The sequence below is a fragment of the Oncorhynchus clarkii genome, unplaced genomic scaffold (assembly GCF_045791955.1).
Source record: "Oncorhynchus clarkii lewisi isolate Uvic-CL-2024 unplaced genomic scaffold, UVic_Ocla_1.0 unplaced_contig_10381_pilon_pilon, whole genome shotgun sequence".
Taxonomy (NCBI): Eukaryota; Metazoa; Chordata; class Actinopteri; order Salmoniformes; family Salmonidae; genus Oncorhynchus; species Oncorhynchus clarkii.
Window position 1 is genome coordinate 1 of NW_027261124.1, and position 24,592 is coordinate 24,592.

The following is a 24,592-nucleotide window of genomic DNA, read 5'->3' on the forward strand; positions in this document are numbered from 1 at the left end:
GTGTGTATAGAGTCAGTGCAAGAGAGTTTGTGCAAAATAGGGTCAATGCAGGGAGCCATTTGATGAGCTATTTAGCAGTCTTATGGCTGGCTGGTTGGAGCTGTTCAGGGTGCTGTTGGTTCCAGACTTGGTGCATTGGTACCACTTGCTGTGTGGTAGCAGAGAGAACAGTCTGACTTGGGTGTGAAAGATATCCAAAACACAGGCCTATTGATTTCAGGGCAAATTTGCCATAAAAAATAATATCACCATTGATCTTAAAAATGGCAATTGGAGTTGAATCTGGACAATAGTTTGAAAGATACAGATTTCCCTGTGGGGGAAAGCTGTGGAACAGGCTGGAGGGTGCAGCTGGCCAAGGATTCCCAGCGAGTCTTCTCGCTGAAGTGGGAGAGGCATCACAATACATACAGGTTAAGTCCCAAATGGCACATTACTCCCTGTGTAGTGCACTACTTTTGACCAGAGACCTGTAGGGAACCTAGTCAAAAGTAGTCCACTATAAATAGAAGGGTGCCATTCGGACACAAACAAACACTTTCGCTGAGAGGCCAGCAATTCCCTGTGTATTAAATAATAATTCAACTGATCCATTCAAACACTGTACTTACACATGTAATTACAATGTAATAAAGACATGCGATTTTACTATAAGTCTTTCAGATGGACATCATACAAGCGTTTGTAATGGCACATCTGGAACAAGCCTGAGGGGTGAAGGAGTCTGGCTGCAGGTAAAGGGCACACAGACCTAATCAGTTCCAAGGGCTCCACACCTCAACTCTGGAGAAACCACCAACATCAGCAATTTACACTGAGGGACAATTGAATTGACATGTATTTAGTACAAGGCATTAGTAACAAAATGCCATGGTCAGCAGAGTAGAACGTATTGCCCTTCTATCACAATGTAGTCATTGTCCTTGGTTTGCATCCCAAATGGAACCCTATTCCGTACATAGTGCACTACTTTTGACAAGGGGCTATGGTCAAAAGTAGTGCACTAAATAAGGAATAGGGTGCCATTTGGGATGCAGACCTAGTGTCTGACTATGGGTACCTACCTGACTGTGGTGAGGCTGTGGACAGGCAGCAGTAGTCCAGCCATGCGTGAGGTGATGTGTGTATTCATCACAGAGGGATTCTGCTGCTGGTGGGACAACAGAGAGAGAGAGGATGATGTGCTCATGAGCGCCCTCTGTATGGCCTGGGCTCAGGGTCAGGGCCTGGTCATTATGAAACAGGAGCACATTCTCAGCAGACCTGAAGGCAGGCGAGGACCAGGGCCCATATTCATCAAACTTCTCAGAGTGCTGATCTAGGATCAGTTTTGCCTTTTGTATCATAGTCACTATTCTACCCTACGTATTCTAGATATACTAAATATTATATCCACATACTGTCCTTAATGTCTTTACAGCTAGATATTACTGAACTGCTGGGAGCTAGGAACACAAGCATTTACCTACACCTGCAATAACATCTACTAAATATGTGTATGCGACCAATAAAATATAATTTGATGTTGAATCAGATTATTATGGACAGGGAGGACCTGATCCTAGATCAGCAGTCCTACTAAAGCTTTATGAATACAGGCCCAGGTCTGACTCAAAACTAGACATTTGGTATTCCTTCTGGGTTTAGTATTATTGGGCAACGAAGGCTACTTTTGACTCAAAGAAGACAAACACATACCTTTGCAGTGAGGCTAAACTCAGCAGTGTGCTGTAGTGTTGAACGGGATTCTCTGCACTTTGGTGCGGCGCCACTGATCCAGTCAAAATGTGACCGAAACTTGTCACGGATCTCCTCACACAGCTTGGAACTGAGCCCTGGAACAATGACAGCACAAACAGTCAGCAAACTCATCATCGCCAATTATGTTATGCTGCCTAGGTGACTAGACGTTTCCTATCAGCATAAAGGACATTTCTCTGAAGATCGCGACCATACACCATCAGGACCAGTTTACCAGACCCAGATAATACGTTCAGTCCTGGACTACAAAGCTATTTCAATGGAGATTCTCCATTGACTGTGTTGTTTAGTCCAGGACTAGGCTTAATCTGTGTCTGGGAAACTGGCCCTTATTACTGTTCACTGACCTCTATTTTTTCCAAATTATGCTTGAGCCCATGTCTGCATCTCAAATTACAAAATGTTCCCTATAAAGTGCACTACTTTTGAGTAGAGTCCCATATCCCTATGGGCACTGGTCAACAGTAGGGCACTACATAGAGAACAGGGTGCCATTTGGGACTAGTCCCATGATTACCCACCAGATCCTGTGTCCCTCACTCAGGCTGTGAAGTAGCACCCCTCCAATGTCGTAATCTATTCTCTCCACCTCCATCGTCTGCTGGAGTAAACTATTACTCTCCTCGCCCCAATGTTCATTGTAACCTTGTGGGTTTAAATGGCGTATCATAACAACTCAGACCATTCTGTAAAAGGTATCCAGGGCTCTACAATGCGAGTATTTCACTCGCATTTGCCCTTAAATTGATTTGTGCGAACCGGAAAATGATTTACGAGCACAGTGCGAGTAAAGATTACAATCTACCGTAATCTATTCTTTTTTTCCCACAAGCGCCAACCACAGTAGGGTTTTCAGTGCTGAGAGAAAGGTGAACAACACTGGGGGAAAAGTATTGGTATAGGCTGTAAATTAACGTGCAGACATCGCTAAAAATGAAGCCCATTCAATTTTATTTTAAGCGAATAAGAGACGAGGAGATTCGGCGAGGGGGATTCGCAAGGTTCAACTAATGAAGCCTCTTCACAAGGTTTACATGAGGCGGTTAGCGAAGCTACGGTGTCCCCGGCTGTCACTTCAACGTCCACTGTAGCCGGCGGAGGGAGAACATATAGATTCAATGGGAATTGGTTCAAAATGTCACCATGGCTAGAGTTATAAAACAATGTAATGTTCTGCAAATATTGTAGAAGGTTGAAACAGGCGGACAACCCGGCCTTCGTGTCAGGAAAACCCGCATCTGAAAAGAGAGATAGCGCAGTGAAACATAACATCTGGCTGCGGCATATCCAGTGCAGAGATCTGAACATTTTGAGACAGGAGACACAATAAAGCACGGTGTCAGCAGCCTTGAGGAGGAAAGTGTTTCTGTCTGAGGAGGAGACAGCTGAAAATAAGATAAACAGACCATACTAAATTGCGAAAGAACCTTTAGTCAAATTTGGTCGGACAACAGACTTCGGAACACTCCATGCCATTGGTAAATTGTTTATCTTTATAGGCTTTATTTTGGTGTAAAGTTTAATCATTATTCGTAATGGAGATTGAATTTATTTTGTAATAAATGCTTTTGTATTATTGTTTTTTTTTGTCCATTCGAGGTGTTTTGGATGCCACCAAGGCCGCATTTCGTGCTGTTTGCCCAGAGGAAGATGGAGGGTCATGTATGAAGAAGTGGGTCTCCTTCGGGCAGATGGTGCCACCGTGGGGGAGTGATTGACCACCTGCAGAGAGGAAGGGGGGCATATAATCCCAATCCACTGTATGCCATATATATTTGTAACTAATAAATTATCTGAATTAGTTTTATTTGCTAGCAGATAATGTTAAACAATACTGTGTGTGTCTGTGTGTGCTCTAAGTGCTGGAATGGTAAATACCACAGAATTATAGTTTTCTGTTGGCACGAGATGGGAGGGTGGGGTGAATTGTTTGGAAGATTCTGTTCTGACTTTCACAGGCTCGAGCTGGCAATACTGACCATTCAGAAGAAAGAGCCAAATGTGTCTGTCGTGTATGATCTTCTGAATCTGATATGTATCACTTCAGAAGATGTATCACTTCAGCGGAAAATCCAAACGAGAGCTCTATGTTCTCGGGCAAGAGCTCAGTGTAGATATTTGCACACCGTCTAGCGTCAAGGGAACTCGCTGGATCCCCCATGTCCACAGAGCGCTCAAAGTGTTCCTGCGGCATGGACAAGACACGGACCTTACCGCTGACGAAGGCCAGTACTCCGTTGTTCTGCAACACATCAACAACAGTGGATGTTCAAGGGCAAAGAAGGTCAGTTTTACACAGGAAATGGAATACAACACTAGTTTTCAAAAATAGGTCCAAGACTCAAATGAACTTTCAGAATAAAGTAATTTACAGGTGCTAGTTTATTTACTCACTACTTAACCAATATAGCGGGAAATGGAGAATGCACGTGTGTATTCTGCCATTTTCTCTGACATGTTTGAGGAGCTATCCTCACTTAGCCTCACCCTGCAAAGAAATGACCTGATCCTCCCCCAAGCCATGTCAGAGTTGAGGAGCTATCCTCACTTAGCCTCACCCTGCAAAGAAATGACCTGATCCTCCCCCAAGCCATGTCAGAGTTGAGGAAGACAGTGACCAGACTGGAAGCACTAAAGCTTAGGGAAAAGGCAGGAGGCATGATGGAGAAGATCCAGACCATGCTTCCTCAGCAGCAGGGTGATGAGAGGAGATTCCAGGTGTGTTAGGATGAGAGCTTGTTAGGATGTAAGAGAAATCGATGATTAAGACAGATTCTCATTGTGGGAATCAATGTATTCGTTACCCAATAGAACAATTTGAGGATAAGGAGGGAAATGCAGTGGAGAAGTCTTTAAAAAATGTTTATGGGAGACAGACAAATGGCCAGACCTTTCATTGTGTGTGTGTGTGTGAAATTTATGTTAAAGGGTATAACACTGAAGGGGAATCTGAAAGGCTACACGGACCTCACCAATCCCTAGCTAAAGCAGCACATGGAGGCGGCCATCAACATTGGCGTGGATGATCTCAAAGCCAGGTTTGGTGGTTTGCTGAAGAATGAGGGTGTCCAGACCCCAGTGGAGACTTTCAGAGTGCTAAACCCTGACACATGGTCAGAAGACCGTTTCAATCGGTGTCGTCACTAGCTCTGAGACCTTGAAGTAGTGGTTCCCCTTGCTCTGCAAGGGCCGCGGCTTTTGTGGAGCGATGGGTAACGATGCTTCGAGGGTGACTATTGACATGTGCAGAGCGTCCCTGGTACGCGCCCGGGTCGAGGGGACGGACTAAAGTTATACTGTACATTTGCATATTTGCAAACTCACTTGCTCTTTTAAATCCTACAGATAGGGGTGCAACATGGCTGCAATCCAGGATGAGTGGCAGGGGCTGAAAATCCTGGTCAGCCACAATTTCAAGGACAAGTCTTAGTGGCATGTGGAAGACAATGTTGACAAAGGACCCCTACAGGCACGATTACAAGGTAGACTAACAGTCCAGAGTGGTTATGTATGGTATCCTTTTATGGTTGGTTTTGATAAGTTAATGGTAAGATTAAAATGAAATTGAAAGATATCATCTTTTCCCTAGAACATACTGGAGTTGGTGCAGCTTATGCTGGTGCTGCCCTTTTCAGCCGCCCTGTGTGAGTGAGGCTTCTCTGCACAGAACCGGATTAAGATTGACAAGAAGCTGCCTTGGGTCTCTACCACCGAAGACCTGATGAGGATCAGCCTGGGGGTCTTCTGTCAAGGAGTTGGATCCCACTCCTGCCGTGGACCGCTGGCTGACCTCTAAGCGTGCCAGACGGCCAACATACAAAAGCAGCTGGACAACTGATATCCTTTGTGTCTAGTAGCCATGAGTCAATGTGTGATTGGTGGTATGTGTCCATTATGTGTCCCTTAGTACACGCACACAGTATAAATATGTATGTAATAAATTGTTTGTTAATAAACTCTGTTACTTAAACATTTTTCATTGTGCTCCTAAATTTATTTGTGGGCTTCTACATTTTTTTAAAAATTTAGAAGCACATGTACTCCTTGGGGAAAAAGTTAAAATATAGCCCTGGTATCCCTCACAAGCTATTTAGGGATTGTTCAAGTACCTTGTTCAAGTCACAGTCACTTTGGTACTGTGAACTATGGACATGCAATGATACTTAAACGTTTTTTGATCACCTGTCATTCTGCTTGCTCTGGACTGCACCACTCTTGGTAATGAGTCTCCATTCCAAGCCCAGCTGGTTTACACACTGGCCAACCTGAAGCACATCTGCAGACATCAATCAGTATGGTCTTGCAGTGATCCAGCTAGCACAACTGTGCTCTGATAAACAGAACAAAACCCCAACTAGTCAAATCACGAGGAACATCCTTTTTTTTCACTTTTCAACATAAACATTGAGCTTGTATGGTAACTAGCTATGTCAACTAACTGAATATCTATCACATTAGACTTGTATTACACATAGCGAGCTAATCAGGAACGTAGGCTACCTACAAACAGTGGGGTGTTTGTTACAAACAATCCGACAGCCAGGTGATTAACTTTAGCTTCGTTCCACAAGCAGAACTTCCAGACACTTGGACGTTTCCAGTTTGCACGTTATTATCCAACTAGATAGTTAGTGGGAAACAGTGGGAAAGCTAAAAAAAAAATATATATATATATATATATAACTCTATATTTTATCGTCATGATGGAATGTCGAGAGGGGAGGAGTCGCCGTTGTAGCACGGCATTTCTAGACATTTATCTAGGTAGCCATTGTCAAAAGAAAATATAACGTTAGCCAACAAAATTGTGCAACCCAGCTAGAAATCACATGTTTAATTAGCTGCCTCTTTAATTTATGTTTTTAGAATACCTCACCAAATTGAGTAGTAATCACAACTTTGCACCGCTTTTCTGATTTAATAGGCTAGGTACTTACAGTTAACTAGGTAGGTACCATTTCGACCCCGTGTGGACGTCGGCAGCGCTGGGTGTTTTTCAGCCAAGACGGGAGCTGTTTGTTATCGGCGTGAGGTTAATGTTAGAAGATGGGGGACCTTTATGACCCAGAGCACCCGAAAGAGTGAGTATTTGGCTGGCTTATTTTCGGTGTTTTTTTTGTTGTTGTTGATTATTTATTGGGCTTGCCATAATACACACAACTTCCAAAGTGTTATTTAGTTACACGCTAGCTAGCTACCAGCTAACGTTAGCTTAGCCGTTTCCATGCACGCTACGCTAGTTAGCTTTCCAGTCTAGTTTCCTACACAAACTAGTGTTGGAGTTACCTTTGTGTTTCACGAAACATAGCTAACTATGGTAAAGTGGCATGTTGTATTTAGTGAATGCGACATGATCTCAACCCTCCTATGTACACCGGCAGCTAGCCTTCAATTTAGTTAACACCACCAGATCTTTCACACAACCTAGTATAGTTAGTTAGCTGGCAACATTGGTGGCTAACGTTGCTGGATGTATTTAATAATGGACGATGCATTGGTTGCAAGCTAGCTAGTTAGCTAGATGTTGTGCACCTTACTTTTGGCAACAGACAGTTTTAAGTTTACAACACAAACATTACTCAGTTATTAACTAGGTTGTGCTAACTTGGATATTTAGTTAGCTAACGTTAGCCAATTCGGTCACCCCCCCTCCCACCACAACAGGCCTCATTTGCAGGCCTCGACTCCTCGTTGTAAAACGTTAGACCCGGTCTTATGGAGTAGATTTATCGAAACTCCATGCAAAGTGTATGCATTTTTGTGTATGTATTTAACGTTAAATCAGTTCACAGAATAGGCCCTTGGCTCTGTTGTTGATCTCACATGTGTAACGTTACATATTAAACTAACCGGTTACCCCACATTTGCAAGCTGTGCGATGAGAAGATTGTCATGTCGCCTTGTCTTCTCGCTGTTGGTGTAGCTAGCCAGCCTAGATAACCTTGCTATATGTGATTTAGTGGAAGCGTCAAAACATTTCTGTGTAATGTTTTTGAATTGTGTTATTTTCTCTACTGTGTTGTTATATCGCAAGACAGCTACTCGGCTCCTCTATCACTTGCTTTCAATCCACTGACTACTATGAATGTCAATGCGAGCAATGGCTTCCTCTTTCTGCCAAATTGAAAGGACAGATATTACCGTTAAACAGACATGTCGTTTCTGACCAACGGGTCAGAGGAAACGGGTCTATGTCATACAGAATTGTAGCTAGAACCACCATGTAAACATTTGGTAGATTTAGACATAATTTATACATCTACATTTGGCATAGGAACCATTCTTCTATATTACTCCTGTTGTAAGTGTTGTGGCATGCCGCTGGGCCCTTCAGGCAGAAAATAATAATCTGCAGAGATGACATAGACACAGTTTATTCATAGGCATTAGCTACTGGCTGTAGTTTGTGTTCAACGTTTAAACTGATGTGTTCATTTGCACAGAAAACAGTTTGCACATTTTCTCGTCAAAGCTTTGTTTACAAGCAACCTCCAGTGTTGAACATGTGGTGGTCATAAGGTAAACAAATGCATCCAGATGTTCTTTGATTTGAACCTATGGTTTTAAAGATAACAGAGATGGTAGCAGCTCTCAACCCCCAAATTGTCTACCCGATTTGAGTTGGGGGGGGGGGATCAGCTTAAATTCTTTTGAGACTGCGTATTGTACGTTTATTGTTGGTGTGTAACCCAATTTATTTGTTTTGATATTTTGTTAGGTGTGACGTCACGTTGGAGAGCTCACTGCTCTGAACTGGTTTATTCTTGGCCAGCAGCTTCTACTGGGCTACAAACGCCAGAACCACTGTGTAATGGATGCTCTGGTGAACTCAGAGATCAGGTACTACCAACACACACACACACACACACACACACAGGGATCTTTTTTTCCTTTTGACGGAGTGTCAGAGTGGCACTATAGACTGCCTGTAATCAATGCCCTTTGCTAGCTAACTGAAGTGACACTAGAGCCTAGGACAGTGTTTCTCAACTCCAGTCCTTGAGTACTGCCAACTGTACACATGTTTGTTGTAGCTCCGGACAGACACACCCGATTCAACTAATCATCAAGCCCTCAATGAGTTGAATTAGGTGCGTTTGTCAGGGGCTACAACCAAAATGTGTGCTGTTGTGGGTAATCAAGGACTGGTGTTGGGAAACACTAGCCCTGGAGATTGTCACCCTCAATGGTGGGCATTGGAATGTATGTATGCATGCAAAGTAGACTACACCCCTAAACAACTTCATTTGGATCTAAAAAGACACCCACCTCCCCTCCTATTGGTCATTTGGTCCATTGGTGTATCCAATGAATAGCCATGACATCATTCATGGTGTGTTGAATTCTGGAATGTTGATCTCATCCCAGTGCTCCAGTTCTAAAGACTATCAGTGCTGCTTTAGGGAAAGGCGTCTGTTTGAAAAGCACCTGCCTCGTGTAGGTTGATGTAGTTGTTTACTGTATACTTTGACCACATTCTGTCAGTGCTTTGTGCCCATCATAACTTTCTTATTTGAGGAGAGTTGCTGAATTTCATTACTCAATGTGAGCAAGGTCAAAGCAGTCGTAATTGGACCCTAATAAAAATGACGATACTCACCAGGAGAATGTGTTCTATCAACCTAGCTTGTAAAAGGGCTAGCTAGATAATAACATTTTTTTAAAAGTGGCTGCAGATCCGACTTTTCGGCACCCCTCTTCCCGGGGGTTACTCTCTGCATACAATGGGAGGTTACATCAGATATCGGCTAGTATGTCAAGTGCCCCTGTCCTATAGATGTTAGTGTGTGCTCAAGCTTCAGCCTCTGTCTGCCGAGTTTGTTTGCTCAACCAACCTGGTGTGGACTCAGAAGTCTTGGTCACCATGGCAGCAGTCAACCTCACAGAATATTAACAGACAAAAGGTACACAACCTGAGTGCAAAGATTCCATGACTCTTTATCCTTTGTCCTTGAGAGACGATGACAGGGTTCACTTGATGTGTTAAGATTGCTTTTGTCTTTGTCCTGAGTGCCTTGTGCTTTTTTGAGGTCCTTTCAATTATTAAAAAATTTTTATATATATATATATATATATATTATATATATATATATATATATATATATATATTTTTTTTATCAAATTGTCCAAAGCATTGAACATTTTCCATTGTCTCTGTCAGGTCCACATTGGGTAGACATCAGAAGGAAAAACATGAAATTGCTATGAAATAATATCTCAGTTGTGTATATTACTTAGTTTTTATTTTATTATTTTCATTCCTCAGTCATCAGCTCAGCTCTGCTCAGGTAGTAGCAGCCAGCCAGGCCATCTAACGTTATCTCTGTGCTCCCCATACTGTACTGTCTTTAGTCATCTTATTTAGCTAACCTGCCTAAGTATGCTGCAAAGCTTTCTGACAATCCTTCTACTAGTTCTTCAAAGTAGATAAGGCAAACTTTCACAAACTGTCTCTATCCCTAGTCATTGTGTACATTCCTCTCTCATGCAGTCTGTATATCTGACCTAAAGTAGCAGGCATAAGTGTCACTGTCTGAGCCAGAAAGAACAGCCACAATAGATTATGGTCATTGTAGTTAATTACCACGTTTCTGCGCTTATTAACTAGGTTGAATATTTCCTTAATGAAAACTACAACTCCCTTCACCCAGCGTCCCACATAGTTCTTGACTTGATTTCTCTCGTGAATGATTTTGATTTCTCTTGAGAAACGGCGCATTTGGCTCACAAAAAAAACAACATTGTATTCAAGTAATTGAACTGACATCAGTCAATTAGTTGTTTAATAACAAAACAAGTGACATTTTGATTCATGGCTCAGCACTATTTTTGTCAGATAGCTTATTTCTCAAGTAACATTCTTCCACCCTTACACATTGTCTACCTCAATGTTTAAAAAAAAAAAAACTATTCAAACCCGACTCTAAAAATATTTTTTTCTATTTGTAAATATAGCTAATTCAATATGTTTATAATGGTGTATTGCAGATAGGTCTATTTCAGGAGGATGTGATTGGTGTAGCCTAAATTCAAATGAATGAAACCACAATCCTGTTTTATCATTTGTTAAAATAACAGGAACTGACACTAAAGTGGACATGAAAAGGCTCCTCCCATGTTGGTAACGGTAATTTTAGAAAGGTCTGACTTTTGAAGGTCACAGAGGAAAACGAGAACATCAAGTCCTAAAGGAATACGTTACCCAGTTTGTTGCCTAGCAGCTTATTGTACCGTAAAGAAAACCACGACAATATTGAGTCCTCCTAGTAGAACAAAAGAGTTGATTACTTTGTCATAAATGTGAATTAGGCCTTTTTTTTTTTTTTTTTTTACACTACGATGACATGTAGTTTCTACGATGAGACCCCCTGCGTTAAACATGTTTCACCAACCGCCAGGCTATTCCTCAAGCGGCCGTGTGGGTCTACATCTTTGCATGAAATTGTTTTTGTTCTGTGTATGTTTTACCGTTGCCTCATTGGACATGGATTTACATTACATTTCATAATACATTTTGTGTGATTGCTAAAGCGTTGAAGGGATTGTCAGATGTTGCAATATAAGTCTATGAATAGTTTACATTGATTTGTTTTTTGTTCCCCCCCCATGCACTCCTAATGCTACCTCAGGGAAGAGGGAGGAGATACCTCGGTAAGTCTATTATTAAACGTCTTTGTTCATCTGTTTTCTATTGGACAAACAGCTGGTGTTGTGGATCTTTTTGAGCTTGACCATTTCAATAACGTAGAAATCACCTTTCGGGGAAACCGAATGATCGGTCATATGATTTGGTTTACTGTAATAGTTTCTCCTCGAATTATTAGCCATGGTAACATCTACTTATTTTGTTCACTGTACAGGTCAAGGTTGAGGGTCTCACCAAGGCAGCTTTACTCAAAGGCCTCTCGCCTCGAGTGATGTTGTCCAGCCATCTCCTGCCTAAAGGAACCAAGAGGAAGGTGAACCTGGACGATCAGGGTCGCCAGAAAGTGTCTTTCAGCTTCTCTCTGACAAAGAAACCGCTGCAGAACTTATTCCTTGCCCCTCCCAGTCAGGAAAAATCTCTTGCTGAACTCCCCTCTGTCCTGTCACCTACAACCTCCCTCCCTCAGGACAGAGCAGGGCAGCATACGGAAAGCAAAAATGAGCAAATGCAGCCACCATTGTTGGTGCCCACACCAGTAGCAGAGATCCTTGCACCTCAGACGGCAGTCTCCTCCGTCCCCAAACCTAAAGTGGACTTGGGAAAGATGCACTTCAAGAAACAGATCCTCAGTGCATCTGTTATTGAAGAGAGTCCCATAACCAGTGTTGTCTTACAGGATCCACCCCCTTCCGAGCAACAGGTTTTAACGGAATCTTCAGGTAAAATTGAAACTGTCACCCCGACACGAACGCCCCAGTCTCAGAACAATCTTCAGAACATGGACAATGACGGCCCCTCTGAGAATGCTCTAACTCGTGTATCTGATGTGAAGCTGGACCTCAGTCTCAAGGAACCCACTGACTCCTCCCACAAAGGGAAAGTGGATGTAAACACTTCCAGTATAACAGAGCAGCAAGACACCTCAGAAAACATACAAATCCGTTCCCGGTCGGACAGCACACTCCCTGGCTCAGAATCTGATGCTGATTCAGTGCAGACGTCTTCTAGCTACAAGTCAGGTGAACCCAAGGCCACAGCAAAGTTGGAGAGTAGAAGTAACGATACAAAACATATGTCCTCTTCTCGCTCCAAATTAGAGGAAACAGAAAAAAGTTCTAACCATTCACGTTCTGAGAAGGACGAAAGAACCTCTAGTTACTCAAAATCTGACCGAGAATTAAGGTCAACCTCTGACCGAGAATTAAGGTCAACCTCTGACCGAGAATTAAGGTCAACCTCTGACCGAGAATTAAGGTCAACCTCTGACCGAGAATCAAAGCACACACCCTCGCGGTCATCCCGCTCTGACAAAGGCCGCAGAAGGACTAAGAGTCGGTCGAGGTCCAGATCAAGAGGTCCCCGGACGAGTTCCAGATCTGAGACACGCTCCAGATCTGAGAGATCTAGAAGCGAGAGAGGGTCAGGATCACGGTCTGATCGGTCGTATTACGACTCTGAGCGGAGGTCAGGGGGTCACAGAAGTTCTCCGTACAGAGAGAGGAGAGGCAGCTCTCGCTCTCGGACCGATAGCAGCAGAGTCCGCGGCGACAGCTCTGACTCTGAAGATGACCACAGAAGAACTCGGACTAGAACAAGTGATTCCAGCAGGTCATCCACCCATTCTAGCTTGCAGAGAGATTCAAAGTCATACTTATCTCACTCGAAATCTGAGCGAGACTCGAAATCTGAACGAGATTCAGAGATAGATAAAATAACACAATCTGCTAAGTCTGAGAGGGCCTCAAAGAGAACTGTTGACTCCAGTTCCCTCCAAAAGTGCTCTACTGATGTAGAACCTAATCACAGGAAATCCAACACCCACTACAAGCCGGACATCGGTGTTCGATCCACTCGTTCCAGTCCACATGCCCTCTCTCAAACATCAGACAAACGTCTCCAGAAAAGTAGCTATAGTGAATCTGAGGTAGCTCACAAAGGGAAGTCTCAGTCACAGGGCTCTGACCGCTCTTCTGGCTCTGAAGGGGCATGGACATCTTCCACCAGTAAATCAGACTCTAAGCAAATGTCTGCCACCATGTCATCAGTGAAAACTAATAGACAATCAAAGGACACATTTCACAGTCCCAATAAGGTACAAACCCCTTCTGATGCTCACCCTCAGAGCAAAAATGACAAAGCAGGAGCAGATTCCCATCTAGTAGATACTTGCCAAAGGGAGGATGCTGGCAACATGAATGACATCACATCCCAAGATAAAGGCTTACAAAAACCAACTCTGTCGTTACCGTCAAATTGTGATCCAACTGACAGATTGCAAGAACCAGCGTTGGATCTAGTTAATGAGAAGATCCATCATTGCATTGAGGTTCAGAATGACTCGGCAGCAACTTCACCGAACAACTCTAGTGGAGACCAATTATGTGAAAAATTTGCCTTAGGGGACATTGACAATGTTAATAAAAGCCTTTGCTCTGAACAAACGAAAGATGCACAGCGTGTAGACCCCCAAATAGAATCCACTGAGAAGTGGGTTGATGTAACCAACTCTAGCTTTTCCTGCAGTAATGACAGAGTAATACCCAGCCAGGATAAGACTGTTTTTCAAGATTCAGTTGGGTCAAAGTCATTACCATCTACAGTAGATGTATCTATCAGAGACCACCCTAAGCAGAACACTAAACCAGAAAATACTATGTGTTCTAGTAGAAATGTGAATATCAACATGCAGTCTTGCAAAAACGTCCCTCTCAAATCTGAACCCTCTAGTCCTGAACCTCAGTTTTCCAACCAGACTGAACAACAGAACTCTAGTTTAAGGAAAAACAGAGGGAAAACAAAACAATCACGTTGGGATATTGTTGGACAAGACACCTCAGACAGTGATAATCCTCAGAAATTGCCTTCCCAAGAAAGCAAACCTGCTGTGAAAAAGGTCATCTCCGTCAAGAGAATTGAGTTCTCTCAAGACGTCAGCCAGGAAGATCCGTCTCTGAAGGGTCAACTGAAATGGGAAGCTGAGTTGCATTCCAAGATGATTAAGCAAGAAATGATTATCACACAAGAACACAGCTCGGCACCAATAACTTTTGGGAACGACCAATCAGAGTCCGCAAATCCAACCGCACAACCAGGCACCTGTGAAACCAGCAGTGACCATTTAGACATCAAACCCCACGTCAGCCAAATGGATGGAGAGCCCTCACTTTTAAATAATACCTCACATGTAGACCGAGCTAGAAGGGAGCAGTGTAGGAATGACGATGGTAATGAAGAGAAACCTAAAGATGGCCCTCACAAGAGCAAACCGCTGACAACACTAGTGTCGAGCCAGGACGCTGTAGGCCAAAGCGAGGACAGTGACACTGACGATTCAGAGTCGGACTCAGACTGCGGTGTTGCCGTGAAACGGATGCACTCTGTGGTGGTTGTACCAAAGAATTCCACCCTGACTCACTCGGACACAACAGACAAGCCTGCGTCTCCCTGCACTCCAAACACTAGCCCAGGACGTCAACAACACGCTAACAGGGCCAGTGGCCAAGAGGGTGATCTGGACAGGAATGAGATCCCAAGCAGAGTAAGCCCTCAGCAGAGACATAGAGGCTTTCCCGCCATGTGTGAGAGCACTAGGCAGGCCAGTAATACTTGTGTTGATGGAAGTCTCTCTGCACATGACATCATGGTATACCAATCACAGAGCAACATGGTCGATAGCACCAGCCAGCTCGAGGGCTCCAACGCCACCGATGCCCAGCCTTCTAAGGATCCTTATAGCAATGCGCGTGAGAGACCAAAGATTGGTGATGCAACGGTGAGCCAGATTGCTGCCCACAGCCTTGAGAACTCCTTCAGGCAGTCTGACACAGGGCATCCACAGCATTATGGAAGTGGCAGGGGTGGCAGGATGCTTTCCCGTTACCAACATGGAGACTTTGCCAGCTCTGATGACTTCAACAGCAGTCTGGGCTGGGACTTCACACAGTCGGAGCAGCCCAGCAGTACGTACCAGCAGCCTGACAGCAGCTATGGGGCATCCCAACAGCATCCTAACACACAACAGTCAGGGAACTCTTCTTTGGGGCAGGTGTACAGGACAAACAATGGGGCCTACTGGACCCAACTACCAACTACGACTCAACCCACCTGCAGACCGGTCTACCTCCATGTGCCTGCAACACATTATCAGGAGCCTGTTGGTCAAGTCCATCCTGACTCCTTGACTAATGACTGTGATGAGGACAGTGAAGGGAAACCAGCAGGCCTTAGTAGACTAGATGTTGAATGCAATGGTCCCAAGCTTCCAGGCTCGCTAGCCTTCCTACAAGCCCATGAAATAAGCAGCAACTGTAGAGGCTCTGTCAACGCCACTCCAGAGAATATTTCCATAGTTGAACCCCCCAGAGACAAGGACAACTCAAGGCCCCACAGAGGCAGGGGTCCTCCTAAGAAAAGGCGTCCAGAAATGGAGTCTGATTCGGACAGCGAGGCAGAACCTGTGCTGGCTAGCAAAAGGGAGCGACTGGCAGAGAGGGAGCTCCCCAAGGTCTCCAAGGAATCCAGGGAGATTCCAGGTCAGGCTGAGGTGCAACGCCCTTTGCTCAGTCTGAGGGACTTCCGGGACGCCAGCAACTGGAGGGAGATGGCACGGTCTAAGAAGATGCCACCATACTTTGACCTGATTGAGGAAAACCTGTATCTGACTGAACGGTGAGATTTTGTTCCATTATAGTTTTTTTTTTCAGTAGTTGTCATGCAAAGTCATTGAAACTATGTTTTATTTTATAAATTAGTTGTACATAATTTAAAAGCGATTTATCATCATATGACTTCAGCATAAGTATCTGGCCAGGTCGCAGTTGTAAATGAGAACTTGTTCTCAACTTGCCCACCTGGTTAAATAAAGGTGAAATAAATCTGACTGTAGAGAAAGTGAGGGATTTCTGTTGATCTGTACAGGAAGAAGAACAAGTCTCACCGAGACATCAAGCGAATGCAGTGTGAGTGCTCTATGCTCTCGAGGGAGGAGAGGTCTCGTGGAATGATGGCTTGTGGGGAGGACTGCCTTAACCGTCTGCTGATGATCGAGTGGTGAGTTGTTCTCCTTTGCGTCACCCTGGTAATACCAAACTGTAAAGCAGATCAAATAGTGTCTTCAGAAAGTATTCACACCCCTTGACTTTGTCCACGTTTTGTTGTGTTTTAAAATGTATTTAGATGTTGTGTCACTGGCCTACACACAATACCCCAGAATATCAAAGTGGAATTAAGTTTTTCAAAATGTTTACAAATGAATAATAAATGAAAAGCTGAAATGTTTTGACTCGACACGTATTCAACCACTTTGTTTTGGCAAGGCAAAATAACTTCAGGAGTAAAAATATGCTTAACAAGTCACATAATAAATTGCATGGACTCACTCTGTGCGTAATGATAGTGTTTTAACATGAGTTTTTGAATTACTACCTCCTCTGTACCCCCACACACAGAATTATCTGTAAGATCCCTCGGTCGAGCAGTGAATTTCAAACACCTATTCAACCACAAAGTCCAGGGAGGTTTTCCAATGCCTTGCAAAGAAGAGCACCTCTTGGTAGAAGGTTACAAATAAATACATAAGAACAGACATGGAATATCCCTTTGAACAGGAAGTTATTTATGACATGTTGTATGGTGTATCAATACACCCAGTCACTATGAAGATGCAGGCATCCTTTCTAACAGTTGCCAGAGAGGAAGGAAACCGCTCAGGGATTTCACCATGAGGCCAATGGTGACTTTAAATAGTTCCAGAGTTTAATGGCCGTGATAGGAGACAACTGTAACTAATACATGGGTTAAATAAAACAATGTCCTCATCAATCTACACCCAATACCCCATAATGACACAGTCAACTTTATTAAAAAAATTGTTGGTGTGCAAATGTATTTAAAAAAATAAAAACTGTACACTACCATTCAGAACATGAACTACTGTTCATTTTTTGTCCATTAAAATAACATCAAATTGATCAGAAATACAGTGTAGGCATTGTTAATGTTGTAAATGACTATTGTAGCTGGAAACGGCAGTTTAAAAAATAAATGGAATATCTACATAGGTGTACAGAGGCCCATTATCAGCAACCATTCACTTCTGTGTTCCAATGGCATGTTGTGTTAGCTAATCCAAGTTTATCATTTTAAAAGGCTAATTGATCATTAGAAAACCCTTTTGCAATTATGTTAGCACAGCTGAAAACTTGTGCTGATTTAAAGAAGCAATACAACTGGCCATCTTTTTAAAACTAGTTAAGTATCTGGATCATCAGCATTTGTGGGTTCGATTACAGGCTCAAAATGGCCAGAAACAAAGATCTTTCTTCTGAAACTCGTCAGTCTATTCTTGTTCTGAGAAATGAAGGCTATTCCATGCGAGAAATTGCCAAGAAAAAACTGTACAACTCCCTTCACAGAATAGCGCAAACTGGCTCTAACCAGAATAGAAAGAGGAGTGGGAGTGCACAACTGAGTAAGAGGACAAGTACATTAGAGTGTGTAGTTTGAGAAACAGGCGCCTCACAAGTCCTCAACTGGCAGCTTCATTAAATAATACCCGCAAAACACCAGTCTCAACGTCAACAGTGAAGAGGCGACTCCGGTATGCTGGCCTTCTAGGCAGAGTTGCAAAGAAAAAGCCATATCTCAGACTGGCCAATAAAAATAAAAGATTAAGATGGGCAAAGAACAGACACTGGACAGAGGAAGATTGGAAAAATGTGTTATGGACAGACAAATCTAAGTTTGAGGTGTTTGGATCACAAAGAAGAACATTCACGAGACCCAGAAAAAATGCTAGAGGAGTGCTTGACGCCATCTGTCAAGCATGGTGGAGGCAATGTGATGGTCTGGGGGTGCGTTGGTGTTGGTAAAGTGGGAGATTTGTACAGGGTAAAAGGAGATGGTCTGGGGGTGCGTTGGTGTTGGTAAAGTGGGAGATTTGTACAGGGTAAAAGGAGATGGTCTGGGGGTGCTTTGGTGGTGGTAAAGTGGGGGATTTGTACAGGGTAAAAGGAGATGGTCTGGGGGTGCTTTGGTGGTGGTAAAGTGGGAGATTTGTACAGGGTAAAAGGGATCTTGTCGAAGGAAGGCTATCGCTCCATTTTACAACGCCATGCCATACCCTGTGGACGGTGCTTAATTGATTGGAGACAATTTCCTCCTACAACAGGACAATGACCCAACGCACAGCTCCGAACTGCAAGAACTGTTTAGGGAAGAAGCAGTCAGCTGGTATCCTGTCTATAATGGAGTGGCCAGCACAGTCAGCGGATCTCAACCCTATTGAGCTGTTGTTGGGAGCAGCTTGACCGTATCAAGCCACTCCAACTTCTGGGAGGTGCTTCAGGAAGCATGGGGAGAAATCACTTCAGATTACTAGAATGCCAAAGGTCTGGAAGGCTGTAGTTGCTACAAATTGAGGATTCTTTGATGACGCAAAGTTTGAAGGACCCAATTATTTAAATAAAAAATCATTATTTATAACCGTGTCAACATCTTGACTGTTTCCTATTCATTTTGCAACTCATTTCATCTATGTTTTCATGGAAAACAAGTCCACCTGTGGTAAATTCAATTGATTGGACATGCTTTGGAAAGGAACTTGCCTGTCTATTTCTTATTTTTTTTAACCTTATTTAACTAGGCAAGTCGGTTAAGAACAAATTATTATTTTCAATGACGGCCTAGGAACAGTGGGTTAACTGCCTTGTTCAGGGGCAGAACGACAGATTTTTACCTTGTCAGCTCGGGGATTCGATCTTGCAACCTTTCGGTTACTAGTACAACGCTCTAACCACTAGGCTACCTACCGCCCGGTATAAGGTCACACAGTTGACAGTGCATGTCAGAGCAAAAACCAAGCCATGAGGTCGAAGGAATTCCCCGTAGAGCTCCGAGACAGCATTGTGTTGAAGCACAGATCTGGGGAAGGGTACCAAAAAATGTCTGCAGCATTGAAGGTCCCCAAGAACACAGTGGCCTTCGTCATTCTTAAATGGAAGAAGTTTAGAACTACCAAGACTCTTCCTAGAGCTGACCGCCTGGCCAAACTGAGCAATTGGGTGAGAAGGGTCTTGGCCAGGGAGGTGACCAAGAACCCGACGGTCACTCTGACAGAGCTCCAGAGTTCCTCTGTGGAGATGGGAGAACCTTCCAGAAGGACAACCATCTCTGCAGCACTCCATCAATCAGGCCTTTATGGCAGACTGGCCAGACGGAAGCCACTCCTCAGTAAAAGGCACACGACAGGCCGCTTGGAGTTTGCCAAAAGGCACCTAAAGGACTCTCAAACCATGAGAAATAAGATTCTCTGGTCTGATGAAACCAAGATTGAACGCTTTGGTCTGAATGCCAAGCGTCACATCTGGAGGTGGCAGCATCATGTTGTGGGGATGTTTTCAGCGGCAGGGACTGGGAGACTAGTCAGGATCAAGGGTAAGATGAACGGAGCAAAGTACGAAGATCCTTGATGAAAACCTTCTCGGGACCTCCAACTGGGGTGACGGCTCAACTTCCAAAAAGACAACGACCCTGAGCACACAGCCAAGACAACGCAGGAGTGCCTTCGGGACAAGTCTCTGAATGTCCTTGAGTGTCCCAGCCAGACCCCGAACCTGAACCCGATCGAACATCTCTGGAGAGACCTGAAAAATAGCTGTGCAGCAACGCTCCCTGTCCAGCAACCTTCCCCGCCCAACCTGACAGAGCTTGAGAGGATCTGCAGAGAAGAATGGGAGAAACTCCCAAAATACAGGTGTGCCAAGCTTGTAGCGTCAAACCCAAGAAGACTCAAGGCTGTAATCGCTGCCAAAGCTGCTTCAACAAAGTACTACTTTTCGGTCGATTTCTCAGCCAAGCATGATGAAGAAACGGGAGCTATTTCGCCTACAAAAATATTATTTTGGGAAAAAAGGAACATTTGCTATCTAACTGGGAGTCTCCTGAGTGAAAGCATCTGAAGTTTTTCAAAGGTAAATGATTTAATTTGGTTGCTTTTCTTATTTTCGTGAAAATGTTGCCTGCTGCCAGCAGAGCCTAGCATAGCATTATGCCATGATAAACTTACACAAATGCTTGTCTAGCGTTGGCTGTAACGCATATTTTGAAGATCTGAGATGACAGTGTTGTTAACAAAAGGCTAAGCTTGTGTTTGAATATATTTATTTCATTTCATTTGCGATTTTCATGAATAGGAAAAGTTGCGTTATGCTAATGCGTTTGAGGCTATGATTACGCTCCCAGATACGGGTTTGCTCGTCGCAAGAGGTTAAAGGATCTGATTTACTTTTGTGATATTCAAGTTTATTTTTAATAAAATTGTAAAAATATTTGTACCTGTTTTTTGTTTTGTCATTATGGGGTATTGTGTGTAGACGGATGAGGGGAGAAATACATTCAATCCATTTTAGAATATGGCTGTAATGTAACAATGTAGAAAAAGTCAAGGGGTCTGAATACTTCCCGAATGCACGATAGTTTTACATCACTGGTCCTTTACCAGTACATCTTCAAACATAGGAAGATTTGCAATGACTGATATGTCTTATCAAATGCAGTCGAATGCACGGACTGTAAGTCTCTCTCTGTAGAAGAGCGTCTGCTAAATGGCCAAAATGAAAACACATGTAATGTCTTTTGCAGCTCGTCACGCTGCCTGAATGAAGGCTACTGCTCCAACCGCCGCTTCCAGATGAAACAGCATGCAGACTTTGAGGTCATCCTGACTGAAGATAAGGGCTGGGGACTGAGGGCGGCCAGGGACCTGATACCGTAAGGCTCTTATCTTATTTTTAAATGTAACCTTTTATTTAACTAGGCTAGTCAGTTAAGAACAAATTCTTATTTACAATGACAGTCTACACCTGCCAAACCTGGACGACACTGGGCCAATTGTGCGCTGCCCAATGTGATACAGCCTGGATTCGAACCAGGGACTGTAGTTACATCTCTTGCACCGAGATACAGTGCATTAGACCGCTGCGCCACTCAGGAGCCCTGTACTCCTTGATTCATAATAATGTTATAACTAGCACCCAGGGCTCGTTCTCAATAGAGCTTAACCTTTGATTCCTCGCATCCTATCTCCTCGCCTCCTCAACACAGAGTTCCTCTGGTCTGAGAGAAACCCCTTGGACCTTCTCCAATACGGTTGAGAAGGAGGTGTGGCGATAGGATGAACAGACATAATGAGATGGAGCCCTGGTCATTGTACTAAAAGCTGTACACAAAGGAGTCGTGCTCACCCCCCCCCCCCCCCCCCCCCGACCATTTTAATCACATTTCAGAAACACTTTTGTGCTGGAGTACTGCGGAGAGGTGTTGGACCATAAGGAGTTCAAGACACGGGTGAAAAAATACGCTAGCATGAAGAACATCCACTACTATTTCATGGCCTTGAAGAATAACGAGGTGAGACCACTGGAACGTTGTTGACATGTCGTCCACTGAACCCCTGAAACAGGAACAAGTGTAGGCTGCGTCCAACATGGCTCCCTATTCCCTATAAAGTGCACTACCAGACCCCAACAAGTTTTAGGTGTGCATCCCAAATGACACCCTGATTTGGCTCTGGTCCAAAGTAGTGGCTATATAGGGTGCCATTTTGGGATGCACCAAGTGCTGTATTGTTTACAACTGACAGGTAATGTGGAAGGTTACCTGAAACTCCTTTCCTCTGTGTCTTCTCAGATCATAGATGCCACACTGAAGGGGAACTGCTCTCGCTTCATGAACCACAGCTGTGAGCCCAATTGTGAGACCCAGAAGGTATGTAGCCCAGGAGCCCCTTTCGGTATGTTTTATTTTATTTAACTAGGCAAGTCAGTTAGGAACATATTCTTATTTACAATGAGGAACAGGGGGTTAACTGCCTTGTTCAGGGGCAGAACGACAGATTTTTTTACTTTGTCAGCTCGGGGATTCGATCTAGCAACCTTTCGGTTACTGGCCCAATGCGCTAACAACTAGGCTACCTGGTATCTGTCCAGTGTTTCCAGATTTCTATGAAATAGCATGTATAATTTGTTATAATATGAGTGAAATAGTTAATTACAATTTTTGGGGAAGAAAAACTATGTTAAAAAGCAGCTTTTATATGTTTTTAATGGTGTGGGCTTACCCCAACAACAGGATGGGGTGGGTTTACCCCAACAACAGGATGGGGTGGGTTTACCCCAACAACAGGATGGGGTGGGTTTACCCCAACAACAGGATGGGGTGGGTTTACCCCAACAACAGGATGGGGTGGGTTTACCCCAACAACAGGATGGGGTGGGTTTACCCCAACAACAGGATGGGGTGGGTTTACCCCAACAACAGGATGGGGTGGGTTTACCCCAACAACAGGATGGGGTGGGTTTACCCCAACAACAGGATGGGGTGGGTTTACCCCAACAACAGGATGGGGTGGGTTTACCCCAACAACAGGATGGGGTGGGTTTACCCCAACAACAGGATGGGGTGGGTTTACCCCAACAACAGGATGGGGTGGGTTTACCCCAACAACAGGATGGGGTGGGTTTACCCCAACAACAGGATGGGGTGGGTTTACCCCAACAACAGGATGGGGTGGGTTTACCCCAACAACAGGATGGGGTGGGTTTACCCCAACAACAGGATGGGGTGGGTTTACCCCAACAACAGGACGGGGTGGGTTTACCCCAACAACAGGACGGGGTGGGTTTACCCCAACAACAGGACGGGGTGGGTTTACCCCAACAACAGGACGGGGTGGGTTTACCCCAACAACAGGACGGGGTGGGTTTACCCCAACAACAGGACGGGGTGGGTTTACCCCAACAACAGGACGGGGTGGGTTTACCCCAACAACAGGACGGGGTGGGTTTACCCCAACAACAGGACGGGGTGGGTTTACCCCAACAACAGGATGGGGTGGGTTTACCCCAACAACAGGATGGGGTGGGTTTACCCCAACAACAGGATGGGGTGGGTTTACCCCAACAACAGGATGGGGTGGGTTTACCCCAACAACAGGATGGGGTGGGTTTACCCCAACAACAGGATGGGGTGGGTTTACCCCAACAACAGGATGGGGTGGGTTTACCCCAACAACAGGATGGGGTGGGTTTACCCCAACAACAGGATGGGGTGGGTTTACCCCAACAACAGGATGGGGTGGGCTTACCCCAACAACAGGATGGGGTGGGTTTACCCCAACAACAGGATGGGGTGGGTTTACCCCAACAACAGGACGGGGTGGGTTTACCCCAACAACAGGACGGGGTGGGTTTACCCCAACAACAGGACGGGGTGGGTTTACCCCAACAACAGGACGGGGTGGGTTTACCCCAACAACGGGACGGGGTGGGTTTACCCCAACAACGGGACGGGGTGGGTTTACCCCAACAACGGGACGGGGTGGGTTTACCCCAACAACGGGACGGGGTGGGCTTACCCCAACAACGGGACGGGGTGGGCTTACCCCAACAACGGGACGGGGTGGGCGTACCCCAACAACGGGACGGGGTGGGCGTACCCCAACAACGGGACGGGGTGGGCTTACCCCCAACAACGGGACGGGGTGGGCTTACCCCCAACAACGGGACGGGGTGGGCTTACCCCCAACAACGGGACGGGGTGGGCTTACCCCAACAACGGGACGGGGTGGGCTTACCCCAACAACGGGACGGTGTGGGCTTACCCCCAACAACGGGACGGTGTGGGCTTACCCCCAACAACGGGACGGTGTGGGCTTACCCCCAACAACGGGACGGTGTGGGCTTACCCCCAACAACGGGACGGTGTGGGCTTACCCCCAACAACGGGACGGTGTGGGCTTACCCCCAACAACGGGACGGTGTGGGCTTACCCCCAACAACGGGACGGGGTGGGCTTACCCCAACAACGGGACGGGGTGGGCTTACCCCAACAACGGGACGGGGTGGGCTTACCCCAACAACGGGACGGGGTGGGCTTACCCCCAACAACGGGACGGGGTGGGCGTACCCCAACAACGGGACGGGGTGAGCGTACCCCAACAACGGGACGGGGTGGGCGTACCCCAACAACGGGACGGGGTGGGCGTATACCGTCATGAATATTTTTCTAGACAGTAAATGACTGACTGGCCAGCTCAGCCAGTTAGCCGCCTCGGCTAAAAACATGACCGTATCCTCTATATGAGGAAATGGCAAGCATTTTTGACAAGGTCTGTTTGATTTATAAGTT

At 45.0% G+C, this 24,592-nt stretch overlaps 1 protein-coding gene across 1 annotated transcript in view; it reads left to right on the forward strand.

Annotated features, from left to right (window-relative positions):
- The first annotated feature begins 6,513 nt into the window (after positions 1–6,513).
- Positions 6,514–24,592, forward strand: part of LOC139404965 (histone-lysine N-methyltransferase SETD2-like) — a 42,224-nt gene continuing 24,145 nt past the window's right edge. The window contains exons 1-8 of the mRNA XM_071147518.1: positions 6,514–6,842; positions 8,480–8,601; positions 11,391–11,412; positions 11,622–16,075; positions 16,325–16,456; positions 21,047–21,175; positions 21,691–21,814; positions 22,094–22,171. Coding sequence (XP_071003619.1) covers positions 8,573–8,601; positions 11,391–11,412; positions 11,622–16,075; positions 16,325–16,456; positions 21,047–21,175; positions 21,691–21,814; positions 22,094–22,171 — 4,968 coding nt within the window. The 5' untranslated portion in view covers positions 6,514–6,842; positions 8,480–8,572. The remainder of the gene's footprint in view (positions 6,843–8,479; positions 8,602–11,390; positions 11,413–11,621; positions 16,076–16,324; positions 16,457–21,046; positions 21,176–21,690; positions 21,815–22,093; positions 22,172–24,592) is intronic.